Source organism: Haemaphysalis longicornis, unplaced genomic scaffold (assembly GCF_048455015.1).
Source record: "Haemaphysalis longicornis isolate Haplotype H1 unplaced genomic scaffold, Haemaphysalis longicornis Haplotype H1 scaffold_5, whole genome shotgun sequence".
Lineage (NCBI taxonomy): Eukaryota > Metazoa > Arthropoda > Arachnida > Ixodida > Ixodidae > Haemaphysalis > Haemaphysalis longicornis.
The window spans coordinates 12021242-12036942 of record NW_027526385.1 but is presented as its reverse complement, the minus strand read 5'-3'; the positions used below and the strand labels follow the sequence as shown (position 1 = coordinate 12036942).

General features: G+C 45.5%; 1 protein-coding gene across 1 annotated transcript in view; it reads right to left on the bottom strand.

Annotated features, from left to right (window-relative positions):
- Positions 1-14479, bottom strand: part of LOC144138933 (glycine receptor subunit alpha-2-like) — a 53460-nt gene extending 38981 nt beyond the window's left edge. The window contains exons 1-4 of the mRNA XM_077671449.1: positions 14364-14479; positions 12619-12692; positions 6133-6200; positions 3811-4040 (exon numbers count right to left, since the gene is read on the bottom strand). Of these exons, the coding sequence (XP_077527575.1) occupies positions 3811-4040; positions 6133-6200; positions 12619-12692; positions 14364-14479 (488 nt within the window). The remainder of the gene's footprint in view (positions 1-3810; positions 4041-6132; positions 6201-12618; positions 12693-14363) is intronic.
- Positions 14480-15701: the final 1222 nt, after the last annotated feature.

Here is a 15701-nt window from a genome sequence, read left to right as displayed (position 1 = left end):
CACGCGTTTGTTCCCTTACCCACTCCGCTCTCTTGTTGTCCCTTAATGTTAAACCTATATTATTCCGCTCATTGCCCGCTGAGTCGTTCTCAATTTAAGTTGAACCCTCTTAGTGAGCCTCCAAGTTTCTGCCCCGTAGGTGAGTACCGGTAAGAAGCAGCTGTCATACGCTTTCTTCTTCGGGGACAATGGTAGGCTGCTATTCATTATCTGAAAATGTCTGCCGTATGCACTCCACCCCATTCTTATCCTTCTATTTCTTCCTCATGTTTGGGATCAGGAGTCATTACTTGTCCTAAGTAGATAAATTCGCTTACAACTTCCCCTGCCTCGCCACGTACCTCAAACCGCTGTGCTGTCCCGAGGTTATTGATCACTACTTTGGGTTTCTGCATATTAATTTTCAGGCCCACGGTTCTACTCTGTCCAGTGCGGTCAGCATGCTTTGCATTTCGTCTCACGAGTTACTTAGGAAGGCAATGTCTTCAGCAAATCTGACGTTACTGAGGTATTCTCCATTAACCCTTACTCCCACCTGATCCCAAATCAACGTTCTGAATACTTCTTGTAAACATGTTGTGAATAACATTGGAGAGATTGTGTCTCCTTGTCTGACGCCCTTCCTTATAGGTATTTTACTGCTCTCCTTATGGAGAATGATGGTAGCTGTGTACTCACTGTAGATATCCTCTAGTATTCTTGCATAATGCTCATCGACCTCCTGGTTCCGTAATGCCTGAATGACTGCTGAGGATTCGACCTAGTCAAATGCTTCCTCATCATCTATGAAGGCTATACATAGGGGGTTCAGTATACTCAGCGCGCTTCTCTATCACCTGATAGATTGTGTGAATATGGTCCATTGTTGAATCGCCTTTACGGAACCCTGCTTGTTCTTTAGGTTGACTGAACTGTAAGGTCGCAGAAATTCTATTAGCGATTGCCTTGGTAAGTACCTTGTAGATGAATGACAGTAAGCTGATCGGCCTGTAATTTTTCAAGTCCTTCACGTCACGTTTCTTATAGATTAGAATGATGTTCGCCTTCTTCCAAGATTCCGGTACACTTGCGGTCATTAGGCATTGCGTATACAGGTTTGGCAATTTTTCAAGTACAATTTCTCCACCATCCTTCAAGAGGTCTGCTGTTATCTGACCCTCACCAGGGGCTTTGCCCCCTTTCATTTCTTTCAAAGCCTTTCTTACTTCTTCGGTCATTACTGGTGGGATGTCTATCTCCTCTGAACTACTTTCTCGTTCGGCATTATCCTGGATGCCCCGGCTACTGTACAGATCCCTATCGAACTCTTCGGCTACTGTGACTATTTTATCCTTATTTGGGATGATATTGCCTTGCTTGTCTTCAAGTGCATACATATGATTTTTCACCACGCTGAGACGCCTCTTCACTGCTTTCAGGCTACCTCCGTTCTTTACAGTGTATTCGATCCCCTTCATATTCTACTTCCGTATGTCAGCTGTCTTACGCTTATTAACTTCGAAAGCTCGGCGAGTTCTATTCGGTCAGCTGGGGTGGAAATTGTCATGGTTTGCCGTTTCCTAATTAGATCTTCCGTCTCCTGGGAAAGTTTACCAGTATCCTGTCTAGCCATCGTGCCCCCGACTTCTACTGCACACTCCGTGATGATGCCTGTAAGGTTGTCGCTGGTTTCATGTGTCGTAAACTCTGCTTCCTCGGTAAGAGCTGAATATCGGTTCTGCAGCGCGATCCTGAATTCTTCTACTTTACGTCTTACTGTTAGCTCATTAATCGGCTTCTTTCGTACTAGCTTGTTACGGTCCCTTTTCGAATCTCGCCTAATATGAGATCTTACCATACGGTGGTCACTACACCTTAGCCTACCGAGAATTTCCACATCCTTCACGACGCCAGAGTTATCGTGTTATATGACCTCTATTTCATTTTTATGCTCGCCATTCATGCTCCTCCACGTCACTTCCGGGTATCCCGTTTGCAGAAGAAGGTATTCATTATGTGTAGGTTATTCCGTTCTGCGAACTCGACTAGTAGGTCCCCCGTGCTATTTCTACAGCCCAGACCATAGTTCCCAACTTCCTTGTCTCCAGCCTGATTCTTGCCTACTTTGGCACTGAAGTCCCCCATAACTACAGTATACTGTGTTTTTACTTTAGCCATTGCCGATTCCACATCTTCATAGAAGCGTTCCACTACATGGTCGTCATGGCTGGATGTGGGCGCGTAGCCCTGCACCACCTTGAGTGTGTACCTCTTATTGAGCCTAATTACAAGACCTGCTCCCCTTCGTTAATGCTATAGTGTTCTTCTGTGTTGCCAGCTATGCTTTTATTGACTGGAAATCCCGCTGCCAGTTCTCTTCTGTCCTCTAGACCACGGTAACGTAGAGCGTGTCCATTTTTCAGCACCGTAAAGGCTTCATGTGTTCTCCTAACCTCACTAAGCCTTATAACATCCCATTTAATGCCCTTTAATTCCTCGAACAACACGTCTAGACTCGCTTCACTAGATAAGGTTCTCTTGTTAAGCGTTGCCAGGTTCAGATTCCAATGGCGGCCTGTCCGGGTCCAGGTATTCTTAGCACCCTGTGCTGCGTCACTGTTCTGACCGCCGCCGTGTTCAGTTGCTTGGCAGCCAGTGGAGACCGAGGGCCGTGGGTTAATTGGTGTATTCATGGGAGGCTGTGGCTGTTACTACACTAGCGTGGCCAATCCTGCTCTGGTGAGGGAGTGCGTTACCAGCAATGAGTCGCCGGGGTCAGGCCGCACCCCAAGCCCCATTCTGCAATTCTATCAATACGCGGATTTTTTTTAAATCCGGTAGGAATTGTCCGGCAATGGGATTCGAACCACGGTCCTTCTGCACGCGAGGCGGGTCCTCTACCTCTACGCCTCCGCTTTTCCCCGCCACCGCTGGATTGCTTTGATGTCGGTAGTTTTTTCACGCATGCGTACGCGCTCGCACACGCGCACGCATGCACACACACGCACACACACACACACACACACACACACGCACACACACGCACACACACGCGCACATACACATACACACACACACACACACACACACACACACGCAGAGAGAGACGTAGAGAGAGAGAGAAATCCAAAGGTTTTCGAATATATAAAACCGCTTACGTTGCGGCAGGGTCACTGTAGAGTATTGGTGTATTCTGGATGCACCACGTCATTTCTTTTGTAGATGTCCCGGCGGTATTTTGAAAGGAAGTGTAGGTTTGTTTGAGCTGTAATTGTTCCCTATCATTTCATACCTCTGCTGCGAATGGCTTAAAGCCATTTAGAATTCGTTGCTGAAAAAAATACCACCGAACGTTTTCTCTGCTGTGCGGTATTGTAGTCCTTTGTGTACACTACGGCAAATAATAGAAGTGTCATGGTTCTTGCAAAGTTTATTCAACCCATGGATATCATTTTAGACAGTATGGAACTTAAGGATCTCTTACTCAGCAATTCTAACCGTGAACGCTTTAGTTACTGTTTTCGGGCAGAAATTAGTGTTACGGCAGTGGAGACAGCCGTGACTTGAGCTTGGCGCCCACATTATCAAGTCCCTAACTCGTCTGGTGTCTTGACACAGGAGTCGCAAAAACTAGTCTACACTCGTGCATACGGTTGCACTTGAGTGAGTGAGTGAGTGAGTGAGTGAGTGAGTGAGTGAGTGAGTGAGTGAGTGAGTGAGTGAGTGAGTGAGTGAGTGAGTGAGTGAGTGAGTGAGTGAGTGAGTGAGTGAGTGAGTGAGTGAACTGCACATTTCTAATTGGCGCACGCAGGGACAAATTTATAGCCTTGCCTCGTGAGCCTGTGTACCGATCCGTCTCGAGCTATCTTGTAGGCGACGCTGTCCACGGACTGGCGGAAGATACTGCTCTTTTTGGTGTTCGAGAACACGACGTCGGGAGCCCATATGAGACGGGCTACACGCCGAGGCACGGACGTCCGACGCCATTTGTTGGCGAATGGTCCAGTTCGAAGCCGAGAGTCGTGCCAGCTCTCCTCGATGTATGTGTGAAGGCGGAAGTCCTGCGCAGCATTACTTTCACACACCGGGCCAAAATCAAAGTAACGCGCCTTTGCTTCTTATCAAGATCATTTCCAACATTTGCCAGATCTCCTTACAACGGAGTGTAGCTGTCTTCACCCCATTTCTGCAATGATTAAAGCACCTGCACGTGTTTCTTTTTTTTATTGTAGAACCGCTTTCTTGTGGTGTCTCTTGTCTATTTCTGTACCTCCTTTCGAACTTTCTATTCAGTGTTTTTCTAACGCGCGAATATCACCTTTTTGACAAAAATGTCACTGTGTGGGACATACTGGCCTTCAACAACTCAAAAATGTACCTTTGCTTGTGCTAAAATGGCAATCATCTGTTAATCCCAATACAAACTTCGATGCATCCGAACGCCTAATTTGAGCTAAAACGTGTGTGCTACACTATTTATTTGTTTATTTATTTACAAATACTGCTGTCTCAGTGTCTTAGACATGGGCTCAATGGCTAATGTTTTGCAAAACACCAAAGCATCCCAATCTATCAAGCGACAACAAAATTTGCTCCAAGATTTCGCGGCTCCTTTTTCATGAAAGAAATCCTCAGGGCGGTCAAAAGTTAAAAAGCCATAATGTCAGGGATATTATTCTAAATTAAACGTAACAAGCAATGAAAAGGGTAGAAAAGAAGCAGGATAAAGCGCTCGGTATTCCTTCTGCATCTTCTCAAGCCACTCAACTCGTATTAAAGAAAGCACACAGTAGCAAAAATCGTCTAAAGTAAAAATAAATGTAAAGGCTTTAAAAGTCACTTCGGTTTTTATTTTCCAACCAGTTTTAAAAGGAAATGTATTGCCTGCCGCATGAGATCTAAGCAAGTATCAAACTTGACATCATAAAAAATGTAAAAGGTAAAAGAACGGAAGAAATGTTAACCAAGCTGCAAACTAGTTTGCTATCCGCCACGTGGAAAAGGGAAAAAATATGGAGAAAACCAAAAACAGAAAAAGAAGGGAAATTTAAGGACAGCGAGCAAAGAGGTGTTCCGACCGTTATAACAAACTACTGTCTGACAGGGCACGATAAAAAGTTACTGCAAGAAAGCCGTAACCAAACCCAAACCTCTGAAGGCGGTAATTAGTCCCTTCATTATGCCGTATTTACCCTAATTAAAATAAAGGTTCCCCACAACTTTGCTGCATTGCTTGACTTGTAAACAATGTTTCTATGAAGTCTTCTGGTTAGCTGATGTGCGCATTTCAAAAGTGTGATACAGCCAATTTCGAAGCAAAAAGAAACTAAACTTTCTTACTTTTCGTCATTAAGCTCGGTACTGTTGAGTTTACTGTAAACTGCAAAATCATAGAATGGGAAACATCTTACGATGAACACAGACCATAACGCATATCCAAGTTGACACGCAACCACCTAGCAAATAACATTTTAACAGGCAAACAAATAAGTATTTCGTCGAGGGTCATGTCACCCGAGTTAAACCTTTTCGGTATCCAGTGCACATAATTAAGCCCTATTAAATTTTGTTCCTTTTCTGTTCTTAAAACTTGAGGCGGAAGAGATATAAGGGCACAAGGAAGTTATCTCGGTATTGTACCTCCCAATTACTACATGTACGTGTGTAGTAACACCACGAACGTCAGGAACGAAACACCAGGAACTATACCTCTCCTTGAAACTGGTTATACGCATTACGGATATCTCATTGAAGGCTGTGGGCTTTGTCGAAATATTTCGCATTTTTGCTTGTGTGTCCTTCTTGGCAGGTTACTTGGCACTGCTGTTTGTTTGTTGTCTATTTCATCGTTTGTTTAGTTTGTTTTTAAGGTGTTCCTGTTTATTTCCATTATGTGGTATTCATTTAGTGCGTTTATTTTGTGTAAGGAATTTTCAAGGAACACTCCCCAAAGCAACTACACAAAAATATCATTATATCTCTCGTATCTAAAGAATGAGCAGGCCAAATCCTCAAGCTCCGAAAATTGGCCAATTTTGCCCTTTCAGGAAATCCTTGATACAAGGAGGCGTCCTCCGGACGGATATATCGATGAATATGTGGTATGTTGATTTTTATGGCGTCTATGTAATTCAACATAGACATGAAACTAACCATTCTTTCTTCGTTGATGTCGTCAACATCCACAATCTTCATGGAGACGTTTACAAGCACAGCCACTCCTGAAAGAGAACATCGGGGCAGTTGAAACGTCTCAAAGGCTCATAAGCTGTGCAGGCACAGTCTACAGCTTAGATACCGACAATAAATCTGGAAAATATTTTTGTTCCCTTCATTTTAGTTCTAAAGTGGCATGCCTTACCCCTAAACCTTTGATTGTTAAGTCTGTGTGCCTGAATATTAACGGTCAAAAGTAATGAACGTTTTATTCAGTTACTACACACTTTTCTTAAAACCAGGTTGGGTTCTTTTAAATTCCACTTCTTAGAGGGCTACGATGTACCTTGGCGTTCGGTGAAGCGGCGACATTAGCTATGGTATAATTTCCAGCTAACTGTAACCCACGATCAGTGTATGATTGAAGATATACACTAACCACCCCACACTTGAAGATGGAAGAAGAAGATCGAATAATGAGCTAACAGTAAGGCGTAAAGTAGAAGAATTCAGAATAGCGCTTCAGAACCGATATTCAGCTCTTACCGAAGAAGCAGAGTTTACGAGACGGGAAGCCAGCGACAATCTTACAGGCATTATCAAGGAGTGTGCAGTAGAAGTGGGGGGCACGATGGCTAGACAAGCTGCTGGTAAACTTTACCAGGAGACGAAAGATCTAATTAGAAAACGGCAAACCAAGACAATCTCCACCCCAGCTGACAGAATATAACTAGCAGAGCTTTCGAAGGTAATCAATAAGCGTCAGACAGCTGACATACGGAAGTATAATATGGAGAGGGTCGAATACGCTGTAAAGTAGCCTGAAATCAGTGAATAGGCGTCTTAGCGTGGTGAAAAATCAGACGTATACACTTATACAAGCAAGGCAATGTCAGACAAGACGTATACAAGCAAGGCAATGTCATCACAAATAGGGATAAAATAGTCAGAGTAGCCTAGGAGTTCTACTGAGATCTGTACAGTAGCCGGAACATCGAGGATACTGCCGAACGAGAAAGTAGTTCAGAGGAGATAGACATCGAACCAGTAACGACTGAAGAAGTTAGGAAGGCTTTGAAAGAAATGAAAGCGAGCAAAGCACGTGGTTAGGATCAGATAACAGCAGAACTCTTGAAGGATGGTGGAGAAATTGTACTTGAAAAAACTGGCAAACCTGTATACGCAATGCCTAATGACCGCAAGTATACCGGAATCTTGCAAGAACGTGAACATCATCCTAATCCATAAGAAACGTTACGTGAAGGACTTGAAAAATTACATGCCCATCAGCTTACTGTCAGTTGTTTACAAGGTAGTTACCAAGGTAAGCGCTAACAGAATTTCTTGCAACCTTAGATTTCAGTCAACCTAAAGAAAAAGCACGGTTCCGTAAGGGCTATTCAATAATGGACCATATTCACGCGAACAATCAGGTGATAAAGAAGTGTGCTGAGTATACTGAACCCCTATATATAGCTTTCATGGATTATGAGAAAGCATTTGACTCGGTCGAAACCTCAGCAGTCATTCAGGCATTGCGGAACCAGGGTGTAGATGAGCATTATGTAAGAGTTCTAGAGAATATCTACAATGGGTCCACAGCTACCATCATCCTCAATAAGGAGAGCAGTAAAATACCTATAAGGAAGGGCGTCGGACAAGGAGACACAATCTCTCCAATGTTATTTACAGCATGTTTACAAGAAGTATTCAGAACGTTGGATTGGGAGCAGGTAGTAGTAAGGGTTAATGGAGAATACCTTAGTAAACTCGGATTTGCTGATGACATTGCCTTCCTAAGTAACTCGGGGGACGAATTGCAAAGCACGCTTTCAGCACTGTACAAACAGAGTAGAACATACAGAGTAGGCCTGAAAATAATATGCAGAAAACCAAAGTAATGATCAATAACCTCGGGACAGCACAGTGGTTTTAGATAGGTGGCGAGGCAGCGGAGGTGTTAAGCGAATATATCTACTTAGGCCAAGTTGTGATCCCGGATCCCAACCATGAGGCAGAGATAATTAGAAGGGTAAGAATGGTGTGGAGGGCATACGGAAAATATTCTCAGATAATGATACCATTGTCCCTGAAGAACAAAGTGAATGACAGCTGCATCTTACCGGTACTCACCTACGCGGTAGAAACTTGGGGGCTCACTAAGAGGGTTCAACATAAATTGAGAACGACTCATCGGGCAATCTAACGGAAGATGATAGTGTTACATTAAGGAAAAAGATGAGAGCGGAATGGGTCAGGGAACAAACGCGTGTTAAGGACGTACTAGTAGAAATTAAAAAGGAGAAATGGACGTGGGCAAGGCATGTAATGCGAAGGTAAGAGAACCGTCGGTCATTAAGGGTAAGAGAGTTAATCCCTAGAGAAGGCAAGCATAGCAGTGGCGGCAGAAAATTACATGGCCAGATGAGATCAAGAAGTTTGCAGAGATTTAATTGGTCGCAGTTAGCGCAGGACCGGGGTAGTTGGAGAATATTGGGAGAGGCCTTTTCCCTCCAGGCCAGAAGCAAAAGTAGAAGCGTTTATTGGCACTATTTCAGTGCACATTACTTTTAATACTTAGCGGGTCATTTCGTTTTGCGTAGACATAGTTATTTACTCTCGTGACTAAACATAGACTACTGCAAGCTCATTTACTGCTTTAAAACCGGCCTACTTGCTGTTATAGCTGCCCAGGTGCTCCGGTGATCACTGATGGCAGCATACTACTTTATCCCTCACCTAAAAAATCTGGAGATAACGCAGAAATACGCTGCATATCGTGGCTGCCCCTCGACAGCAGTGGAAAGGAACCGGGTGAAGAAAGCAAAACTTCCTATTTCCTCTGTTTCGAAACGGGGCTCGTCACATTCCATACATTCGAAGACACCTAAGCATTTTATAAGGGTTCTGAAGGCGAAAGCACCAATGAACAACTGAACGCCAGAAATGCGTTGCTTCCATCCCGCGTTTTAAATTCAATTCAATTAAACTTTTTTTCCCGACGGGATTACATTTTTATATTCAACACATCATCGAATGGTTTCAGGAGGACTTTTTCCTCATTCCGCTTGAGATACTTTGCGTCGCGATCCGCTTCCACCTTGCTTTCGAATAGCTTCGATCTGTCTCCCACACGTTACGCCGCTACTCGTTCATGCCGTCGTGTCTAGAGAGGGGGGACGATGGCGACGAATTTCACTGCTTGTCTGCTCGTTTGGCCGCTTTGTTTTGCTTCCTTGCTTTGTTTCCGTTGGACTCGCGGGTACGGCTTCCTCTCGCTACTCCCGTGTCTGGGGTCGCACTGCGGAGCGCGTCGCGCTGTTAAACGTTCCCAAGGGGCCGTTTCACAGCTTCCGACGCCGACGCTGGCTGTTCTGCTCGATGGGTCATTTAAATGGTGGCTTCAAAAGATTACAGCCACTTTTGTAGTGCAAGCTACACTAGCAGAGGTTGAGCAGTTTCGCGTTGGCCTTGAAAAGCGGGGCTGCGAAAGCGCGAGGAGCATTGAATTGGATTTTATTGGATTAGATTAAATAGAATTGGTTTGGAAATCCAATCCAATCGGAGTACGGGAGTGTAGAGAATTAGGTCGGCACATTCGCCGGTCTGCGCATTCCAGAGGAATGACTTCATAGCCGCGGCGGACGCACTAACGCCAGCGCGTGCCCAGCTGTGCGCCTCCGTTGCGCAGTAGCCATGCCTGACGCTGAGCCGGAGCCGCTCGATAGCCGTTTCGCGTGGCTCCTGGAAAGCTGTGCTGCGCATGCGCCAGGAACAGTGGCTGGACTGAACGGGACCCGGCTGGACTGGACTGGATTGGATTGGACTGGATTGGATTGGATTGGACTGGACTGGACTGGACTGGACTGGACTGGACTGGACTGGACTGGATTGGATTGGATTGAATTGCATAGGATTGGAAATCATTTTAGCAGCAGTAAGCATGATAATCAGGTAACCCTAGATAACCAGGAAACCTAAGAAAAACCAGCTGAGCCTTAGCTACACGCTACGTATATCCTGGCAAAGCCGAGCTAAGCCACTGCTAATTTTTTGATTATCAGGAGTAGTGTCCAGTGAAGTCAGCAATCGTGATTTTTTTTTTTCAACTACGGCCTCGGGACTGAATGAAGCCCTGTCGAATTTCTTTGAAACGGGCCCAGTGCAATAAATCCGTCGCGGCTTGTGTCACGCATCTTGATTTCTTTTGGAGTAGGCTTCGATCAGTTGAGGGCCTGGACCAGCAACGCCGGCCCTGGCAATGTCCCTGGCCGAGTGGGTTACGGCTGTGCGAGCGTGACGGCAGGCCAAGTTCAATCAATGCTGCGGGCATCGTCAATCATTCGTTCCCCTCGCAACGGTTCGAGTTTTCCTGTTTTAGATGCGGCACGGCTCTTCACCTATGCGAGTCACGATATTTTCCCGTCATGAATAGATTTAAAATTGCACGACCTTCAGTATGTTGTACATTTCATTCCCTTATGGCAAATATCACGCCGGTGCTCCTCGGTCGATAAAGGGGGGCCCGTTGTAAAGTGAACACCGTGATATGCTGGCGCCACGAAAGACATTGAACTATGGAGAAAAATTCTATGCCAGGGTTGTTCTTGTATTTCAGCGCAGTTTGTTGGAACTAATCATTTCCAGAATGCAACTTCGAAGATATGCCACTTGTTCGCGTCTGTGTATGTTTTGCCATGGCTTTAATGTACTCGGATCATTATGGAAGAATCTACGTCGTCTGTCTGCACCGCGGCCAATCAACAATAGCCACAGTCCACACTCATAAACTGGATAATGAAGTTTAAAGCGGTGAGGCTAGTGCCACGTAATTAGAAGCACATTTTACTAAACGAATAGTACTGAAAGAGAGAGAGAGAGAGTGAGTGAGAGAGAGAGAGAGAGAACAGTCTTCAATGATACTGGTGAGGTTACCCTGGCCAAGGAAACTAACTTGCTACACCACATGTACGATAAAAAAGAAATCGACTGGGCGATGATGATGACTATGACGACGATGCGCTCACTACTACAATCTTGTTTAGAAAGTCCGATCCAGTCCAGTGCTGCGCAGGAAAAACAGTCGAGCTTTTGTGACTCGAAATCCTCGTTCAAAGTTAGAACAAGGGACTTAGACGACACTTAGAGTTGGTCCTCTAAAAAGCGGAAGGCCCAAGGACACTAAAAGGGACGTCCTGGCTGCTCTATACCGCGTGAATTCACATAATACCTGGTTCACGTGCTCGCGCTTGCCACAAAGTGTGCAGAAGGGGTACGCAGCCTGTTTCATCTTGAACGAAAGCATACTGAGGCATCAAATACCTTTCGAGCTGCTCAACCTATCATCATTTTTTGCATATCCTTCATTACTGTGTTTTCCGGACAACCGTCAAAATAGAGCCCTTCCCAGCTCTCAGCACTCAGTTACATCACGTCAGCACCAATACGAGCCATTTCGTCTTTCTTGGCATTGGAAGCAGGTTTCACTCACGTATGCCAATTTCAAATCGGGGCCACTGGACAAATCCTCACCAAATCCTATGCCCTAAACTACGCAGTTTTAAACGCCCTCACTTTACAGGGGCGCCACCTTCCTTCAGACACTACAGAGCAGTAGATTGGCACCATTGATATGTTGGTTGTCATTCGTATAAAGGTTGCGGCGCTAGAAAGAATAAATTCGGTGCAAATAACTTCTTAATTGAAAGTGCCACAATGCGTTTTCATTTAAAAGAAATGGCCGACAACGTTTGCTCACAGGCGGTTGTGATAAATGAGGAACTGAGGTGACGTGTCACCCCTGATTGTCCTTCTTGGAGAGAGAGAACGCCTTTAATGAAGGCTGAAGAGGTCATCCCCACTAAAGGTAGGGCTTGCTACTCCAGATTGGGTGAATACAGTGAGGTGACAGCGAAAAATATAGAGAAAAAGAAAAGAAAAGAAAGAAAGGGGAGTAAGAGGGGAAATTCACACATATATAATGTATATGCTCAGAGGGTTCAAAGAACCTCCTCTAGAGGAGGTTCTTTTTTGCGGAAACAGGGCTAGATAGCCCTGTTTCCGCAAGAAAAGTAAGCAGTGTTTTTGTACCCAGCAGTGCCTCATCACGATTTCGCCAGGGTCGAAGGAAGTGTGAGAGTTCTAGAGGACCTCTGCATCGTATTCGCACAAGTGCATTCGATGCTGTTCCCCGCTGTCTGGCACATCGCGCGCAGTGGCTTAAAATGTGCCTGATGTTGTCGGTAGTAGAGCACACTGTACACACTGGCGACTCTACCCAGCCCAGCTTAAACAAAAGCTTCGGGTGTATGCAACGTTAAGTCGCAGCCGGTGTAGCACGCCTTCAGTGCGCTTTGGCAAACCTCGTGGATGCCGGAAATCGCACCCAGGGTCTATAGCATGAAGAGGCTCATAACAACTTCTCAGAGGATCTTGAAAACCGGCAGCTGGAGTTGCCATAGAAGCATCGGACAGTAAACGTACCATTGGCGAATGGTGGATCTGACTTGCTGTAATTGGAAGGCAAGAAGTTGTCCCACAGTTCCTCGGAAGAGCATCTGTGCAAGTTACAAAGAGGGCTGCGTTTGAGGGAAGATGCTCGCAGTAAAAAGACGCATGCGCAGTACACACATGTGTACACACACACATGCACACACACACACACACACACACACACACGCCCTTGTCTTTACTGTCCATAGAGTATCATACTAATATATACTAGAGGGAACTCTGGCACTGCTATCGTTGGCCGCCGTGGGCGGCGTCATTGAAGCTAGCAACGTTCCTCGCCTACTTGGCTTAGCTAGCCAAATGGCTTCTTTTTTGTCGAGAAGCCAGAAAGGTGACTTTTTTTCTTCTGCCTCGTGCATAAATCTTCTAAATAATTACTGACAAATAAACCTTTCTGGAAGTTCAATGTTAAAATAACAAAACCAATTTCAACAATCTTTTAGAGTAATATTATTGCTTTTTTGCAGCCAGAGGCAACTTTTCAGCCTGTTCAGGAGCCATGCCAAGAACAAGTGGAACGTGCCTGGCCGATACATGCCGGAACGCTCGCTGAAGCGCGGCTCCCCCCCCCCTCCCCCCCACACAGGCGCCATATTTCACTGCGACCGCTACGACTACAGTCGACCATTGTGTTGCATTCATGACGCTGACGCAGTAAATGGCAGAATAATTATCCTTTCCCATTTTCGCCTTCCCTACCAATCCCCTACAGACCCTTATCCATAGCAGCGGCCAAGCGCAAGAAAATCGAATGAACGTATTTTCAATCAATCAATCGTCTATTATATATTAGTATGGAACTCTATGTTTACTGCCAGAGTGTGGCGCCTTGGAAAGAAAAATTCGGTGCCAAGCACCGAAGTCAAGCTTGAGCAGTTCATCGGGAAATAGTGAGATGAAAACCTGTACCGATGTACGAAGGAATACTTCGTGCGTCATGAACCAAGTCTACCGATGCATTTACATCTGCGCAGGGATTCTTTTTTGGTGCAGTTTAGTAGAACGACGAATAACACAGCAGCCTGCCAGCACTCCAGCGTAGCGTGATGACGCGTCAAGAGCTGGGGAATTTGAATAATGCAGCTACTCCCTGCTGTTTACGCTGTTTATGAGATAACTTGAGGGGGCGCTTCATTTGCGATTCGCTCAGCACCACACCCCTTAACAAACTCTCTATTCATCTAAGCACGATCTATGCAACTCCATCCTCCGTAAAAGAAAATAAAAACAACACATGCCGATTTTATATAGCTGACACATCAAACCGTTCGTATGAGTGACGATTAGTTGTATTACAAAAAGTTGTCTTTTTGAAAGACGGAGCGCGTCGCGCAGACATTCCCCCGATCACTTATATCAAATTTTTGCGGAGTTGTGGAATTTTAGTTAAGTGGGCAAGCCTTCTATATAGTTATCTAGAAATATTCTCTTAAAGCAGTTAAATTCTAAAGATCTGCCAGGATCATCCTGCGTATTTGTTCAAACGCGTGTGGGAACTCTGCCCAAAGGCGCTAATGTCTATGTCTTTGGGACATGCATGCATGAAAGCGCACTTTGTGGCCCAATTATTGTTTTTGTTTACCTGTCAGTGTTTCATTTCCGATTCTTGTGATTCGGACCCTTGTTTCTATGTATGATTTACCTAATCCTTTCTCAGTCCTCGGCTCTTTGATACCCATCTCGCAGTCTAAGACCAAACAAGTGGTGACACTTACGTGGCTAACGTGCAGTTGGTTGTTCCACCGGTCGTTATCACTTGGCTTCTTGTGGTCCGTGCGATGAAAACGAAGCAGACGGCCACGATGCCGACCATGCCGCCGGAGCGCGGCATCGTGCCGTGCTGGGCCGCGAACGACCCAGCCAGGTCATGCTTCGATCGCTCCTTGCAGTCGCCACACTTACCCAACAGGTGGCGCTGGCAGTACCGCACGGACCGCCACTGTCACCAAGCCCCTTCGACGGCTCCAAGATGAAAGCAGTCATTGAGACTTCTTTGTACATGTTCCCATTCGGAACAGGCAGTTCTCAACGGGCATCAGTATACCTCGACTTTTTTTTTCTTGCTAACTACAAAACCTGAAGTTTGGATCGCTGCGAAACGCAGAACGTAGTCCTGTAGTCTACCATTCTACAGATAGAGTGGAAGTGGATTTGACACGTGGTCTTGCCGACGGCTGCCATTGTCGGGTGGCTGTAATTGTATGGCCGCGACGCAAGAAGAAATCAGCACAAATTTCGCCAAATGTAGGGAAAGAAGCTAGGGTAATATAACAACCTCTTTCTCAAAGAATTCTGTGGTTTTGTGAAGTCGAGGGTTTGACGAAACGCTCATTGTGAACAAGGCTTCCATAGCGAAGCCGAAACGAATTGTTTGTTCTTTTAAAGTTTTTAATGTTTTTGACAGTTTCGGTTGGTCGGTGTCTCCGTTTTTCCTTCAATCATCTGCGGATTTGTATAACACCTTATGCTTGGCGTGTTCCTTTCATCCGCTGGCCCCACAATTTTACTCGTCGATTTCAGAGATTCTGTTTTTCTGTGCATGCTTTTCCACTAAAAGAAATTCCTGGGCCATCTCCACTAACCTGAAAACCGGGGAGGGGCGAAGCATGCAGTGTGTAAGTGTATTACCGTAGGATAGCATAGTATGCTGCCTGGTTAACATTTTTGTCTTTCCTTTACCTTTTCTCTCTCTCTTGGCGCCTTGGCGTTTCTGATAACGGAGATGAAACCTTTGGAAGGGGGGGGGGGGTAGAGGTATACAGCTTTGATGCAAAAGGCCCGAAGAGGTAGAGGTATACAGCTTTGATGCAAAAGGTCTTTCAAGCCCGAAGCGTTCTAGCGCGAGGCGTAAACGAGTGTCCCGGTGTTTTGGTACCGTGACTGCATGAGACGACGGTTACGACGACGACATGACACGTCGACAGCCCGAGCTCCTAGGGGGCTTCGCCCCTAAAAGTAAAACATCTTAAAAACAACAGGTTTCCGACTGCATCTCGTCGAATGGTTGTAACGGCCACTCAGGCAACGTTTCACTGGTCATGCGAGTATTGTAG